The sequence below is a fragment of the Phascolarctos cinereus genome, unplaced genomic scaffold (genome assembly GCF_003287225.1).
Source record: "Phascolarctos cinereus isolate Bilbo 61053 unplaced genomic scaffold, phaCin_HiC Scaffold_2;HRSCAF=192, whole genome shotgun sequence".
NCBI lineage: Eukaryota > Metazoa > Chordata > Mammalia > Diprotodontia > Phascolarctidae > Phascolarctos > Phascolarctos cinereus.
Window position 1 is genome coordinate 5,592,342 of NW_027555625.1, and position 17,162 is coordinate 5,609,503.

The 17,162-nt window shown below is 52.1% G+C and overlaps 1 protein-coding gene across 1 annotated transcript in view; it reads right to left on the bottom strand.

The window, feature by feature from the left end:
• The window catches only part of VSNL1 (visinin like 1), an 81,050-nt gene that overhangs the window by 39,043 nt on the left and 24,845 nt on the right, over positions 1–17,162 (bottom strand). Inside the window, exon 2 of the mRNA XM_020967471.2 lies at positions 803–969. Within this exon, the coding sequence (XP_020823130.1) occupies positions 803–964 (162 nt within the window). The 5' untranslated portion in view covers positions 965–969. The remainder of the gene's footprint in view (positions 1–802; positions 970–17,162) is intronic.

Here is a 17,162-nt window from a genome sequence, read left to right on the forward strand (position 1 = left end):
ATGGCTAAGGTTCCAAGTGGGTTTTAGGCAGTTGGGGTTAAGTGACTTGCCCACCAGGGTCACACAGCTAGTAAGTGTCAAGTGTTTGGTCTGAGGCCGGATTTGAACTCAGGTCCTCCTGACTTCAGGGCCGGTGCTCTATCACTAAGCCACCTGGCTGCCCCCCAAGTGGTTTTTTCATGGACAGCTTGTGGCAGGCAGTAAAGAGAGGGCAGCATGCTGCAGTGGAGAGTGCCGGGTTTGAATCCTGCCTTAGACACTGACTATCGGGCCAAGTCTCTTCCACTCGGCCTCAGTTTCCTCTGCTGTAAAATGAGAGGTTTAGTCTTGAAGATGTAGGCCAGCTCAAACTAGGATACTGTGACGTACACTGATGAATTTGCATTGTACCCCGCCCCCAGAAGGTAAGCTTCTTGAGGGCAGCAACTTCTTTTTGAGCTTATACCCTGAGTACCCAGCCTAGGGCCTTGCCCCGAGGAGCCCCTCAAAAATGCTCATTGAATTGTTCAGTGCTTCTTATGGGCCCTTAGGGAGCCACAGGCATTTGGGAGCTGGGGCGTGCCTGACCCCTCTGCCTCTGGGAGATTGTTTGATAACCTGTGCAGGAGGACGTTTGTGTCTAGAGTGAATCAGCGCTGGCATGGTCTTCCCCGAAGACGGCACCCCCTCCCCCCACCCTGTGCCAGGCGCTCCCCCCCAGACCACCCCCTACCCCCCTACCCCCCTCCCGGTGCTCCCCACCCTCCCACCCCCCGTCCCCTCTCCTGGCCCCCTGCCTCCCCCCACCCCGGCGCACAGGTACCTTCACATAGAGCTGCTGGAACTCTTCAAGGTTGAGGCGGCCACTGGGACAGTCCTTGAGGAAGCCCTTGTACCACTGCTTGAGCTCATGTTCGTTGAACTCCGTGCTCTTGACCAGGTCCTCCATCACCTCCGGGGCCAGCTTGCTGTTCTGCTTCCCCATGGTGCCTGAGAAGGACGGGGACAATGAGCGGCCCAGAGTCCTGGACTCGAGTGGGGAGGGGCCCTGGACGCCGCTGAACCACGTCTCCCATTGTAAGGAAGGGAAACCAAGCCCCAGCGGCAACCTGGTAATAAAGGACAGAGCCGGGATTTGAACCCAGGGCCGAAAGGCCAAACCTGGCATTCTTTCCATTAAAGAACACCGCTCTCAGCGGTTACCCGAACTGCAGGTAACAAATGCCAAACGAATGATGAAACGCCCTTCCCTCTTCTGGGTGGTGAAGCGGGGAGTCAGGGGTCCTGAACAATGCACGCCCCCTGCCTTCCACCAGACTTAGCCTCCACTCTCGGTTCCCAAGGCACCCAAATGACTGACCCAGAGGCACGTTTTAAAATCGAGGGGATCCCTCAGGGCCCTTTCAGCGAAAGAGGGGCCCGGGCATCCTCCCTTCAGTCTAAGCACCTAGGTAACCCGGATACACTGAGGCAGCCTCAGCTTCCTCACCTCAGACGGGAGGACAGCTTAGCTGTGCTCTGCCTCTCGCCCAGGGATCCGCCAGTGAGGACTCCCCACCCCAGACCCTGCCTCCACCCCGTGCTGGGTGCTCGCCCCAGACTCCCCCCCTGTCCCGTGCTCCCCGCGGGGCTATCAAAGAAGATGCTATCAGACCCAGAGAAGGGTCACACATGAAGGGGTCTAAATGACAGAGCAGCAAATGGAGACCCCCGAGGTTACAAGGGATGGTGACGCAAGGGACATTTCTCTGGCATGTTAAGATTCACAAAGCACTTTACACACATAATTAATCCTCACAAAACCCTCAGAGGCAGGTTCTATCATTATTCCCATTTTACCAGAGGAGCAAACTGAGGTGGATGAAGGTTAAATGACTTGACCAGGGTCACACAGCTAAGGCTGGATTTGAATTCATGTCTTCCTGATTCCAGATCCACTGCTCCTTGATCCTCTCATTCTTCCAACCACATTCGTTCTTCCCAAGAAGGCCAGTTTCTCATTAGCCTCTGAGCCGCCAGGGACCTCAGCGGCCACTGGGCCAACCTATTCCCACGCCTGATTCTCCAGCAAGACATCCCTGACAGGAGGCTGAGCAGCCTCAGAGTTGGGTCTCCATCCAGCCCGCTGGACCATCGACAGAGCCAGAACATTCTGCCTTTGCTGCTGGTTCTGCCCTCTGGGGCCAAGCAGAACAAAGTGAATCCCCCTTCCATATGATGGCCCTCAGGATACTGGAAGACACCTGCCATGTCCCCAAAGTCCTCTCCAGGCCGGCCTCAGAACTGTCCGTCCATCTGTCTGTCTGTCTGTCTGTCTTTCTCTTTCTTCCCCTCTCAGCAAAGGCCTCTTTACAGAGCCCACTGATCAGCCAAAATCAGGGGGTCCCCCAATTCTTAGTGCAGCTTTAAGCCCAGCCTGTAGTTTAACCTGACTTCTCAGACTGGATGCTGACAATTCCCTCAGTCCTAGGCATCATCCTTCTCTGACAAGGCAGCCAGTATTCTGCTCAGTTTTTCTGAATGGACAAAGAAGTCTCGACCAGCCTGAAAGGCCCGTCAGCAGCATCAGTGATGACAGTTTTCTCCACTCATTCTCTCCCCAACACCCTTGCGCTCCCTGTCCCCATCCCCCACCTTGGCTTCTGGCTGCCAGCCCCTTATTCACAAAGTCACTGCAGGGGGCTCCAACGCCTGTAGTGGAGGCCAGGTAGCCACCCAGGGGTCTGGTTGCCACAGAACTAATTAATTAGGGGAAGAAAACAATAATTCAGAGATGAAATTGTTTTTATCACCCAAGCCTTCAGGGATTTGGTGTATGCCTGGGGCTAGAGAATCAGACTAGCTTGTGAGAGGGGACTGGCTGGGCCTGATCCCATTACACTGTTAAAAATCAGCTTGATTTCAAGGTAAACTTCATGAGCGATTATTCATTACTATCACCATCATCTTTTTCTGTTTTCCAAATCAAAGTATGCCACTCAAAATCTGCTCATGTCTTGCCCCCACGCTTTCACCCAAAGACTAGAGAAAGCTCTCCAAAACACAGGCCTCGTGGTGACATGATATGATTTCCCTTCATGCGGACTTGACTTTGCAGAGATTGTAATTGATTGGAGTGAGCAGCTGCCATCTTCTCATTTTGGCCTTTCCTACTCCCACACGTATACACACACATGCATGCACACACACGTGTGCACACATGTACATGCATGTACACACAGACAGCTTGGAGTCATAGCATGAGTCCCTCTAATTTCAAACCCACAGGAGCGCACACAGATAGGGTCCAGATCCTAACTGACTGATGATGCAACGAAGTCAACTCTTGGCATATAAAGAATGGACCCACCGAGGCTTTTGACGTCAAGCCTGGGGGCAGGAGGAAGAACATTGCTCTGGGAATCAGAGATCTGGGTAGGATCCTTGGTTCTGGCATGAACATCTTGGATGAGCCCAGTAAGACAAGTAACTCCCCCTCTTTAGGACTCAGTTTCCTCATCTGTAAAATGAGGGGGCTTGAACCGGCAGACCTCAGAGCTGCCTTACGGAGCTGGGACGAGGATCCCCGAGTCCCTCTCAGAGGCCATTCATTGACACACCAATTTGTCAACGGTTCCCTGGTCAGAAATAAAGGGGGATGGATGGTCAGCAGGAGGGGGCTGCTGCATCGGCACTGATGCTGTAGGGTAGAGCACAGGAGGGATGTCAGAACACAGAGCAGAGAATGTCAGGGGAGGGGGCAGGGAACAGACATTACCTAGGCCTCTGGTACAGGTGATGAAACTAATACCCAGAGAGGGAGGCCCCGGACAAAGCCCCAGAGTCCAAGCTGGCGCCCGAGCCTCCTTCCCACCTCTAAGCCCATGGCTCTTCCCCCTCTTCCTGAGGGCTCCTTCCCAAAGGCCGCCACTCTTGAGCAGGGGACCTTCCCCAGGTACTGGTGGTATGGGTGTGCAGGGTGGGGGCATAGCCCCAGTCTGGCTCTCACAGACGGGAAACTATGCTAACCATATCTGCCCTTGTGCAAATAGAGTGATCGGGGAGGAAGGAGCTTTCTAAACTTGAAAGTGTTTGGAAAAGCTGGCTCTGGTGAAATGGAGCAGGGGCTGGGGCTGCTGTCGGCTGCTGTGAGGTCCTCGGCCTCTTGGATGCCACCCCTCTGGAGCCTTTGGGGAGGTCCTCCGATGCCCAGAAAGTATGGGCTATGGGAGGAAGCTGGACTCAGAGATAGAGAGAGCTGGGTGCAGATCCTGACTCTGACAACTTATTAGCTGTGTGACCCTGGGCAAATCACCAGAGCTCTCTGAGCCTCGAACAGTCAACTCTCAAAGAATTAGAAGTTAGAGAAAATCACAGGAACCAAGACACGCATCAGAATGCTGAATAATGGACAGAAAGCTGGGTCTGGGGAAACGGGCCTGGGTTCCAGACTCCTCTAGCACTGCTGGGGGCCAGGGGCCTATAGGCTGCTTCCTTCTCTCTCTGGGCTCCAATGGCCTCAGAAGTGAAATGAGAGAGCTCTGCAGGGTCCAGCATCTCTTCCAGCTTCAGAGCCCATGCTCTCCTTGTATTACCTGCCTCATAGGATGGTTCTGAGGCAATCTCTGAATAGCCACAGTTATTGTCTTCTCCAGAAGAGCTGTCACCTCCCCGAAGAAGTGTGGACTCTGCCCCGGAAGCTCCCCGGACTTGGATGGGCTAGCTTTGTCTGGCCTTCTGTCACTCCATCCCCAGTTCAGAGCGAGCCCTCACCCCCTCCACTGCCGTCCCAGTGCCCCTTTACGCACTCTCTGCCCCGATTAGAGTGTAAGCTCTCTGAGGGCAGACATAGTCTAGCAGGCACGTATTTGTATCCACTGACATAGCACGGTGCTTAATGAAAGCTCAGGCACTCTGTGTCTCTTATCTACCAGTTTGCTCTCATTTCTATCATCTCTATCTATCTGTCTATCCACTTATCTATCTACCTATCTCTATCATCTATCTTTATCCATCTAGCTACCCTCTCTCTATCTCTGTCTCTCTTCTTGACCAATTCTTTTGCCTCATAAATGGGGAAACTGAGGTCTAGAGAAAGGAACTATCTTGCCCAGAGTCACGTGGTAAGCCAGTGATAAAAGCAGGCTGGGAACCCTAGTCTCCTGCCTCCCAGGGCAGTGTTTTTTTTTTTTCTCCCAGTATACTCTTCAGACATTGGTTTCCCCAAATAAGGTGAAGTCATTGGACCTGCACTCTGGTGACGCCTATGGACCCCTTCTCAGAATCATGTTCTTAAATTAACAAAAATAAAATACAGAAAATTACAAAAGAAACAAATTATATTAAAATACAGTTGTCAAAATACTCTTTTAAAAAAGGCCACAGACCCCAGGCTCAGAGACTCTAGCAGACTAGACCTAGTCTGCAGGTCCTGCCTAGCTCTGACACTCTGTGCCCTCACAAGGCTCTCCTAGGAGGAAGAAAAAAGCTACTCATGGCAGCCGGCTTGTCCCAGCAGAGCCTGCATAAGTGGATTCTTTAATCAAGGCACAGCTGTCAGGACTTGAACTCTATTTCCCCAGAAGGGAGGTGCCGGGAAACTTGAGTTGGGGCTACAGCTATGGCCCCGGGCCAAAGGAGAGAAACAACCCTGCCCAGGTCTTAAAGATGTGTGTGTGTGTGTGTGTGTGTGTGTGTGTGTGTGTGTGTGTGTGTGTGAGAAAGAGAATGACAGAGACAGAGACACACACAGTGACAGAGACAGAGAGAGGAGGAGAAAGACAGAGATCCACCCGGAGAGTTGATTCCTCTGCCTTGGGGCTGCTGACAAGGAGTGACTGGTGACAGACACAGAGGAATGACACCCAGACTCCCTGGAGCTGAGCCGCACCCCCCTAACCCCCCACCCCGGGCAGGGGGTGGTGGGGGAGGGGCGCTCTGGGTACAGAACATTCTCTGAACAGTTGGTTGGTTGGTTGGTTTTACCCATCTGCTTTAGTGCTCTCTCATTTTTATTCTGTACGAAGGTCAATGGAGGGGAGAGAGAGAGATGAAGGTGGGGTCACAACCAAAGATTTCCATGCAGTTGTCTGGTCTTCAAATGGGTGGGAGGCGCCACCAGCTCCATTATGTGTGGTCTGGTGAACGGGAGTTGCGGATCAGTCCGGAAGAACCCCAGAGATCTCAGCAGGGAGAAGCCCGGGGGACAGCCTCAGGCCACACACTCACCTAGCCAGTGGGCATTTGCCTGAGGTCTTGTGGCTAGAAGGGAAGAGATGGGGCAGGATCCCAGGCCCAGAGATCACGTCAAGAGCGGCATCGTCCACATTCACCTGAGCTTCCTGACAATGCTGAACCTGACTCAAAAGGCTGGTTCAGCCCCCGCCCAAGGCCTGAAGCCCGGGGACCCTCATGGGGACAAAGGTGAGCCCAGCAGCCCCAGACCCGACAAAGAGCTTTCCTGACAAGAGGCCCCAGAGTCCAGACAGATAGAACACGTATTCATGTTTGGTTTTAGTTTTCAGCATTCACTTCCTTAAGATTTTGAGTTCTAAATTTTCTCCACCTCCTTCCCATCCACCCTCAGCAAGATGACGTGCAATCTGATATGGGCTCTCCACATGCAATCGTGTTGAATGGATTTCCACATTAGTCATGTTGTAAAGAAGAATTAGAGCCAATGGAAGAAACCACAAGAAAGAAGAAACAAAAAAAAGAGAGAGAGAGAGAGAGAGAGAGAGAGCGAGCAAATCGTTTGCTTCCGTCTGCATTCAGACTCCATAGTTCTTTTTTTCTGGATGTGGATAGCATTTTCCATCCCGAGTCTTTTGGAGATGTCTTAGAACCTCTCAGCTGATCATCACACAATATGGTTTTTACTGTGTACAATGTTCTCCTGGTGCTGCTCACTTCACTCCGTATCAGAGCATACAAGTCTTTCCAGGTTTTTCTGAAGTCTGCCTGCTCATCATTTCTGATGGAATAATAGCATTCCATTACATTCATATACCACAATTTGCTCAGCCATTCCCCAATGGATGGGGCATCCTCTCAATTTCCAATGCTTGGCCACCACAAAAAGAGCTGCTATCAATATTTTTGTACATGTGGGTCCTTTTCCTGTTTTTGTGATCTCTTTGGGATACAGCCCTAGAACTGCTATTGCTGGGTCAAAGGGCATGCACAGTTTTATAGCCCTTTGGGTATAGTTCCAAATTGCTCTCTAGAATAGTTGGATCAGGTTGCAACTCCACCAACAATGTATTAGTGTTGCAATTTTCCCACATCTTCTCAAATATTTGTCATTTTCCTGTTTCGTCATGTCAGCCAATCCAATAGGTGTGCTGTGGTACCTCAGAGGCATTTTGATTTGCACTTCTCTAATCAAGAGTGATTTAGAGCATTTTTTCATATGATTATAGACAGCTTTAATTTCTTCATTTGAAAACTGCCAGACAGAGCAGTTATTAAGCACCCACTGTGTGCCAGGCACTGGGCTAAGCTCTGAGAGTACAGATACAAGCAAAAAGCTTCATCCTTCTCTTCAAGGACCTTTCATTCTAATGGAGGAGACAACAAGGCCTAAGTGGGAGCTGAGAAGGGAAGACGGGAGAAGTCCTGGAACTAGGCAAGAAGAGCCCTAGTTTGGAATTCCACCTCTTGGGCCAGCCCCAGCCCCAGGGAGCTCCGGAACAGACTCTCACACCTGCAAAAGAAATTGGTTCCAAAGAAGGTCCTAAGTATAGGGTGTGATGAGGAAAGAAATGCACAAATGAGGGGGAGGGTGGTAGGGTCACCCAGAGAGATGGACATCTGGACTGGGTTGCCAGAGGCTTGCCTCTCTGTAATTCTACAAAGACACCATTCCTTTGTCCCAGACACTCCAGGAATGACCCAGCCAGCCCCGTGAAGGAGGGAGGCAGGGCCAGAGAGACTTTGCAGACGCCTGATGGGGGAGAAGGGTTGAGCCCTGGGAGGTGCCGTCAGAAGACCTGGGTGCCAATGTCCTTTCTGCCACTCACTTCTAGGGTTAACTCAGCAGACATGTATCAAGTGCGTACTATGTGCCAGGTGCTGAGCTAAGCTCTGGGGAGACAAGAAAGGCAAAAGCCAGTCCCTGCCCTCAGGAGCTCCTCATCTAAAGGGAGAGGCCACATGCAAACACCCATGTTGCAGATAAGACACATAAAAGGGTAAGGAAGATAATCGCAGAGAGAACATTCCCAAAGTAAGAGGGAGTGGGAGAGATTTTCTGTGCAAGGTGAGGCTTTAGCTTCAATTGGAAGCAAGCAGAGATGCCAGGAAGCAAAGGTAAGCAGGGAGAGAATCCAGGGCTGAGGGGACAACAGCCAGTGAAAATGTCCAGCATCCAGAGACGGCTCATTGCACGTCAGGAGCAGCCAGGAAGCCAGGGTCCACGGACAGAAGAGCATGGGGTGGGAGGAGGGATCCTACAAAGGTGGAGAGGGCAGGTTATGAAGGTCTGGGAATAGGGAGCAGAGACAATCCTGGGAGGTAGGTACCTTTTCTATCCCCATTTCACAGATGATAAAACTGAGGCAGAGGTACTGTGACTTGCCCAGGGTCAGGCAGCTCTGAAGTGCCTGAGGCCAGAGTCTAAGTCATCTTCTTGACTCTAGGCTGCCTTTTAAGGGGCCCTTGTGCCCACTGCACAGAAGGAGGAGGATCACCTTTTATCTGCAGGGGCATTAAGCCTTCTCCCCCTCCCCCCACTTCTCTGCATTTTATTTTTACCTCCCTCCCTGTGTATGCTGTTTCCAGCCTTCCTATTTATTTCCAAGAGATTTCTATGAAAGGAAGCAGGCTGTCAGCTGAGAACATCGAACGCCACTAATCTGGAAGGCTTGAGGAGGAAATGCTCTCATTCATAATTACAAACAAGCCTTCTGTCCAGCAGTCTGTCCTGCCAAGGCGCCCGCTCTCTCGGCACGTACACCATTGCAGCTGGAAAGGGCCTTACGGACCATCTGGTCTAACCTCCTCATTTCAAAGATGGGGAAACTGAGGTCTGGAGAGAGGCAGTTTGGGCTTCGAGTCAGGAGACCTGGGTTCTAATTCTGATTCTGACCCCTACTTGCTACTGCTCCCTCTGTGCCTCAGTTTCCTTACCTGACAATGGGGGTGCTTAAGTTTACAATATGTATCTCACAGAGCCATGGACCTAGGCAGTGACAGGGTCACCAGGATGAAAGCCCAGGTCTCCAGACTCCTGGCCTGGCTACCTCAAGGTGTGACTTATTGATAAAGTTGGGATTGTCTCCCCTCATTACGATGCAGAACACAAGGGACCAGGGAGCGTCTCTGGCTTGCTCGGTCTTGTCCCTGGCGATCGGCACAGCGCTTGGCCCACAGGACGCCCTCGGCAAATGCCTTCTGTTCCACTCCCCAGTGGATGTGAGCACAACTCGGCAGAGCTGATAGCGCCGGGGCGAGGCTCAGAGGGCCTGGGGTCCAGGCCTGACTGTACATGCTGGGACAGGCCGTGAGGCTCTGGGTCTGTCCTCGCTTTATGTGAAAAGGCGGGACTGAACAAGATGAAATCTAAGGGTGGAGGGCTGGAGGCTGGGCGTCTGACAGCGGACAGCGTCGGCCCTGGAGTCAGGCGGACTTGGGTTCACAGACCCTGCCTCAGATGCTTACTACTGGTGTGGTTCTGACCTCAGTTTACTGGTCTGTAACAAGGGGACCATAATCCTGGGTTTACGTCTGACCCCCAGCCCTCCTGGCTGTGTGACCTGGGAAGTCACTCACCTCTTGGTGAGGCAGGCATCTCTCTGAGACAGACGGACTCTAAGTCACAGCCAGGTGCTGACCTGCACGGACACAGAACATTCTCATACCGGTGAAGTGAGCGCCAGGTCTGGTCCTTAGCTCTGATCCTCCCTGGACAAACCTTAGACCACCCCACGACCCCTCCCTAAACCTCAGCTTCCTCCTATGTAAAACGGTAGCAGTGAAGCCTTCTGGGGGCAATGAACAGAGATCCATGAGGGCGTGCGTGCTCCCGGGAGGAAAGCAGGGTGATTGTGTGAATGTTAGCGATGGCGACTATAAAGATCGCAGCAGCCCAGTCTTCTGAGCTCTTGGGCGCTTCCCAAGCTGGAGGGCAGAGTGACACTTCCTGAGTGGCTTCTCCATGGTGGCAACAGAGGGATGGACAGAGACATACAGAAGGCGTGCCTCCTAGAGCCGGAAGGTTCCCTGGAGGCCTAGTCTCTTATTGTTCAGCTGGGGAAACTGAGTCTGAGAGAAGGGAGGTAGTCATGGAGGGCTTTTCCCCTCTGCCAGAGGGGGACGGGAGAAGAGCACTGGGGACAGGACAGATCGGCCACCTCTGCCAAGCAAGGAAGAGGGCGTAGTATGCGGGCTGTCAAAGCACTTCTCTGAGACCCCTTAATAAAAATACCCCCAAGATCCCTTGGCTCCACATGAGGGGTCAGGGCCAGGAGCAAGGCAAGGCCAGCCCCACTGCATGAGCACAGCTGTCTAAAGGCTCCCTGGCCAGGGTGGAGTTCACAGTGTCCCGGCCTTGCTCAGCTCCTCCAGGAACATCAGCCTCTGCCCCGGATGGGCACCGAGCCCTGAGTCACGTCTTTATCATCCCTTTGGCAAGGCATCTGGGCACGTGGGAACAAAGCACTTTATTGTGTCTCCTGAAACATCTCGGAGCAGAGAGGGACAATGCCAAGGATACGAGGGCTAAAATTAGACCTTCCGGTTCTGCCTGTGTTAGCATCGGGAGCGAAGCTGTGCTGGGCCATCCTCCACTCCCTCGGTCTGCAGGCTCCTCCTGGGTGGAGAGGGCACTGCCTCAGGGCCTCAGCCTGGCCTTCCATGCCCACCCTCCTAGGCCCCCAGCAATGACACCACAGAGTCCCTCGTTCCTCCTAAGCTGATGTCCAACACCAAACCTCCCAGTGTACTCCAGCCGACTGAGTACCCAAGCAGGACCCCTGCCTTGCCCTCTCTGACCCTGCGGTTCACAGCTGGACAATGAGGGGATCAAGCAGTCACGCCTCTGAGGGTCCAGCGAGTTCTGACATTTTATAATTTAAGGCCTCCTAGAGACCAGTTATCACATTATGGACAAAAAAGAGTGAAAACAAGACTCATCTTTCAGTGACTCTTTAGTGGGGATCAGTCAGCAGCCCAGCCTGCCAATTCCACAACATCCCCCCCTCCATTCATCCCTTACCTCCTTCCAACCATCTCCCTTCACTCCAGGGTCCCCTCTGGGCAGACTCATTATGCCACCCCATTCTCCAATACCTGCTGCCTAGAGCACACACTCCAGATGACTTACCCTGGCATTCGAGGCTCTCACCCACCTTTCCAGCCTTCTCCCCACTCTTCCCTCATACAGTCCAGCCCCATTGCTGTTCTGGCAATCCTCTGAGCCTGGCCTGTCCCTGAAACAGACTCCTCATCCTGAATTTGGAATGAGAAGATCTGAGTTCAAATCCTGTCTTGGCCACTTAGCTGTGTGATCCTGGGCCATTCACTCAACTCCAGCTGGACTAGATGAGCCTCGAAAGGCCCTTCTATCTCTAAACCTAGTTCTCTGAAGCCTCCTCCTATCTTTCCCTGTTGAAATTCCTGTCTTCCTTCCAAGCCCTGATTCGCATAGCACCCTCTTCAAATCCCTTTGGCACCTGGATGGACCTCCCTGAGGGCTTTCAGGTTCGCCAAACATTTCCCCCACAACAGCCTTGCAAGGAATGTGATACAAACATTAGGATATCCATTTTACAGATGAGGAAACTGAGACTGTAAACTCTGAGAGGGCAGGAAGAGCCTCATTTCCCCAGTCTTTATATCTCCAGGAAGCCCCTGGCTTTTAGTAAATGTTTGTTGAATGGAACTGAGCACCATGATCTCACTGAGGAAGTGAATTGGGGCATCAGGTGAACTGCCCAGTCTGAGTGTAAGGCCTAGAATAAAGGGATGTTGCTTGGAAAGGCTGAGAAATGAGCCGCTGTCAGCCCAAGGCTGGAGAACTCATCAGAGAAAGACGGGAGTCAGAGGGGAGGGCACTGGCATAGCAGAACTGACTGATGAGGAAAAGGTCCCAGGTGTTCCTTCCAGGGCTTCTCTAAGGGGAGTCCAGAGACAGGACAGGAGAGTGGAAGAATGAGGAAGCAAGACACAACAGCTCCAACCAGGACTAAAGGAAAGGGGTGAAAGATACTTCCCCAAAAGAGACAGGAGGATGTGACTGCTTCCCTTCTTTGAAGAGGGGCCGCTAGGTGGCACAGTGGATAGAGCACCAGCTCTGGAATCAGGAGAATGCTTGGCCAACTCCATTTACAAAGGAGAAAAGAGAGGCTCAAACTGGGGAAAAGGCTGGTCTAAGGTGGAACTTATAGTCAGCAGCAGATGGAGCATTTGAACCCAGGCCTCCTGCCTCCCAGAGGACTTTTCCTCCACCAAATCTTGAGCCTCATGAGTTATTATCTGTAAGACTCTGTAAGAGGAGGTTGAAAACACACACAAACACTAATCCCTTCACAGGGCTCCTTGGGAGGGAAGGAATTTGTAAACCTTAAAAAGACTAGGGGAATACAGGAGCATCCTCCTTCCTGTTCTGGGAAGAGCTGGACTCAGCAGGAGTCCCTGGGGGCAAGGCTTTCCAAATACAGTTCCCTTTTGCCCCCTGTGATTGCCTCCCTCCCCTCTGGCAGCTATCTTTAAGGGGCAGGGGTGATGAAGTCTTTGCCCTCAGGGTGGCTCACCTCAGTCAAGTAGGAAGATACACACCAGGGTCCAGGTGTGCTTAGTGGGAACCAAAGATTTATGCTAAGAACCCCGAATCCTCATCATTTTTTCAGTTAGAAAGCACCTCAGTGGTCCACTCAAGCTCTACACAGACCACCTGGATCCCCCTTGCAGTCTTGGCTTGGATCCTCTCATGAGATACAGCCTGCCCCCTCTGCAGGCAGCCACTCCTTGCCGGGAGAGCTCTCAGAGCTAGGAAGGCTCTCCAAACCTCAAGCCTAAATCAGTCTCTTGGTAATTCTCCTCCATTGCCTCCCGTTCCCCCAAGGTTTGGGGTTGAGCAGACAATCCCTTGTGGCAACCCTCAAATACCTACGAATGGGACCCCTTCCCCCCATGCCCTCCTCAAAGGTAAACCTCCCTGGATCATTCAATACCTGACCCTGACCATCACAAGGTATGGACTCAGGACCCTTCACCACAGCAGAAAGGTGGAAACAAAAACCAGGGTCCCTGCCCTCAAGAAGCTTACATTCTGGTAGAAAATGATAAGGAGACGGACTAAGTCTGTGCATGGTGAAGGAGGGGGAAGGGAATACTCATTTATACAGCACCTACTGTGTGCCAGGCACTGCGCTGAGCATTTTACAAATATTAGCTCATTTGATCTTCACAACCTTGGGGAGAGGGTGGGAGAGAGGCCCAAAGTACTAAGACCCTGGTGGGGGGAGGGGTGGAAAGAGTCCCAAAGCACAGTATGAGATCGTGGGGTGGGGGAGGGGACAGACTAGGGGTAACAAATCAGGGTTAGAGAAGCTGGTATTTCAGCCAGGCTCTATAGGATGGGAAAGAAGGGGTGTGTCGAGGGCTACCAGGAGGAGGCATCTGCTACACCCCCCCAAACACCAGAGCTCGGCCATGCCCTCTCAGCTCCAGAGTGTAGGGCGTGGCAGGGGGAGCCCCTCACACATCTGGAGGTGTCAGGGAGGGCTGCTGTTCTCAGCAGAAATGCTTCCTTCCCTAACTGTGAGAGAGAGAAAGCCTTCTCCATCACAGTCTGCTTTCCTAACTTTCTGAGCCGTTTTCTAAGGTTTGCCTGCATCCTGTTTAATTAACTGAGAAAATCCATCCAATTAATTAGAGATTGAGCAGAGAAGACAGGCTGCTTTGTATCTGGTGACAGGGGACAGCTTTATAAAGCTTTTGCTTAGGAAGGATTTCCTGGCTAGCTCCTCTTGTTCTGGGGGCAGACACCCAGAAGGACAGGATTTAGCTAGGGAGAAACCTCAGAGGCTGTCCGGTCCCACCAACCCCTCATGTACAGATAAGGAAACTGAGGCACAGGAAGACAGGTCGGATGAATGACTTGCCCGAGGTCACCCAGCCAGGAAGTAGCAGAGTCCAGGAGCTTTGGTGTCCCCTCCTTCCTCCTCACACCCAGATCGGACCAGCTCTCATTTATATCTCAGTCATCTGGCTGGTTTTCAAAGCCCCCACAGCCTGGCCCCTTCCCACCGTCCTCCTCTCCATGTTCTCTACCCTGTAGCCCCACTGGCCTCTCCCAAGACACTCAGTGTCTCCACTTTCCCTGCCTGTGCCCCTGTGTACGTTCTCCTTTCTAGCTTCCTTCTGAGCCCAGCTCAAATCTCCCCTACTTGAGGCCCTTCCTGCTTCCCCTTCTCTCCAGAGGTGGTGGTCTGTTTTCACTTCTCTCCCTCCTATGTGCACATTGGAGTGGAAGCCCCTTGAGGGCAGAGGCCAGGCTTGATGATGGCTCTGACCTTGGCCCTACCTCCACCTTACTAAGTGACCTTGGGATGTCTCTCCCTTTCTCTGCTCCTCAGTTTCCTCATCCATAAAATGCAGGATCCTAAAGGGCCTGTCGCACCCTAAATCCTGCACTCTAAATCCTACTCCTAGTTTTGATCCCCTTCAGGAATTTGCTTGGCACTTGGTTTGCAAGGGAAAAAACTGTTGGACATAAGTCAGCCCTCCCTCTCTTCACCCCACCTTCTTTGCTGTGTGACTCCAGCGGAAGCATTTAACCTCTCTGGGCCTGGGGTCCCATCTGCAAATTGGGTGGGAGTTTGAGTTCTATTCAGGTGACTTTTCTAGTACCCTCTGAGGTGAGGGACAAGGGAGGGGATGGATGTCATATCTCCCAGCACTCTCTCAATGTCAGCTGGCACTAGTGATGGCAGAAGCTGGCCAAACCTTTTCTTTGTTTTTGGCTAGGCAATGGGGTTAAGTGATTTGCCCAGGGTCACACAGTTAGTAAGTGTTCTGTGTCTGAGACTGAATTTGAACTCAGGTCCTCCTGACTCCAGGGCTGGTACTCTATCCACTGGGCCACCTAGCTGCCCCTGGCCAACCTTTTTCTGGTTTTCTTGGTTTTCTTCTGAAGCAGAGGCAGTCCTCGGCCTGGCCCTCACAGCTGTCCCAGCCGCAGGACACAGCCCTCCCCAGGCCAGCACCAGACGAGTGAGTGGAAACAGAGATGGACAAGAGGGCCTCCAGGCAGCCCCCTCATTTCACAGATACTTCTTCAAACCAAGGAGAGCCATGAATGTCAAACATGAATGTGGCCACTGAGACCGAGAAGAGAGAGCTGACGTTTCCGAGCTGTTTACAGCTGGCAAAGCACATTCTACCGTTCTGGTCCTCCAAGGATCCTCACAGCCTAGGGAGGGGGTGCTGGAGTGCAAACTCATTATTCCCATTTCACAGATGAGGATGCTGAGCCCCATGGAGGGGACTTAGACACAGAAGAAGTAGAAGAGCCAGGACCCATCCTCAGGCCACCTGACTCCAATACCCAAATTCAGAAGTGCCTCAGTCACTATGATGTTAATTAAGAAATCACAATTTGTCAAATTAGATTAGAGCCAAACAGCCTCCTATGGAAAAATCTGGCTAGGCTTAGAAACCTAGTGGTTTTTCTGATGCTGAAATGGGGTAGCTAAAAGTTCATTAGAGCTGGAGAAGATGTCAGAGGTACAAGACCAACCCCGGAGACTGTAGACCAATGAGTTCAACCCCCTCATTGCACAGATGAGGAAACTGAGGCAGGCAGAGGGGAAGTGACTTGTCCAGGGTAACACATCTAGTAAGTGCCTAAAGTAGGATCTGAACTCAGGGCTTCCTGACTCCAAGCCCAGCTCTCCCTCGGTGCACTGTGCAGTCATCTTTTCAGGCATTTTTTTTCTGTTTGTTTTTCACTGTCCCAAACAGTCAAAATCTATTTTGTATGTGAGGAGGATAAATCCATTTCACTGATATTAGCAACTAATTATGGGGAAAAGAGAGAGAACAAGCAACTCCTGCTGCCTTATGGGAAAATCAGATTCATTGTTGCATCATGGAATTTGGGAAATCCTCTTGAAACAATGTGTCTGATGAAGGCCTCAAATCACTAGAAAACACAACCCTCAAACTCAGCTGAGGCGGAGGGATGGGTGAAACCCAGGAAGGAGAAAGCCGCTGTCCCTGGAGTCTTCTGAGACCCTGCGAGAGGCAGGAGGAGGGCAAGGAGAAGTCGAGAATCTGGCCTCCTGTGATCATCTTCCCTTCCCAGGAAGATTCCTGCAACATCCCCAGCCCAGAAACAAACCTCTTGCTTGGGTAGAAACTTACACTTCTGTGACACTACTCAAAGGATTTCCCCATGACAGCATCCAATGCTACTTTACAGCTGGAGAAACTGAGTCACAAACAGAGGAAGTGACTTCAAACAATCATGGAATCAGAATTGGAAGGGATCTCAGTGACAATCTAGTCCAAATCACACAAGGACCCCCCACTTTAAGATCCCTGACAAGCGGTCCCCCTGCCTCTTCACTCAGTGAAGGGAGCTCACCACCCTGTACCCTTCCAGGTTTGGACAGCTCTTGTGCTGAGTAAGCTTCTCTTGAAGTCGAGACTAAACTGACCTCTTTGCTATGCCCCTCATACTATCCTCCCCACAACTGCTCAGCAGCTGACCTGTCACCCATCTGTCACACCACGGTAAACTAGTGGCAAAGCCTGGATTGAGGTTGGAGTCATCTGCCACCAAGGCCAGCGCTCTTTTCAGGACCTTGGACATCTCCCTATTTGTGTTGGCCAACTCAAAGAGCAATGAGGATGTGATGCTGGGCAGGTGTAGGCTGAAGCTGATGAATAATAGCACATATAAAAGAAACAGAGATGTGTCCAGAAAGGGCAGTGGGCCAGTGAAACAGTGCAAACAAGAGGGGACTGCTGGTCAGACCAGGAGGCAGGCAGGCCATGGCACGCTGGGTGGACCCATCGAGGGTTTCTGGATGGGGGGAGAAGGCAGGCAGGCTGGGCTCTGCTCCCGGGAGGAAGCCCTCCACGTAGATGGCAGAGAGCACATTGAATTCATCAGAGCTTTCCTGTGGCTGGCTGTATTGATTGTTCTGGACAGAATCCCTGGGAACCACGGATGTGCCTGGTCCTGGGAGCTGGGA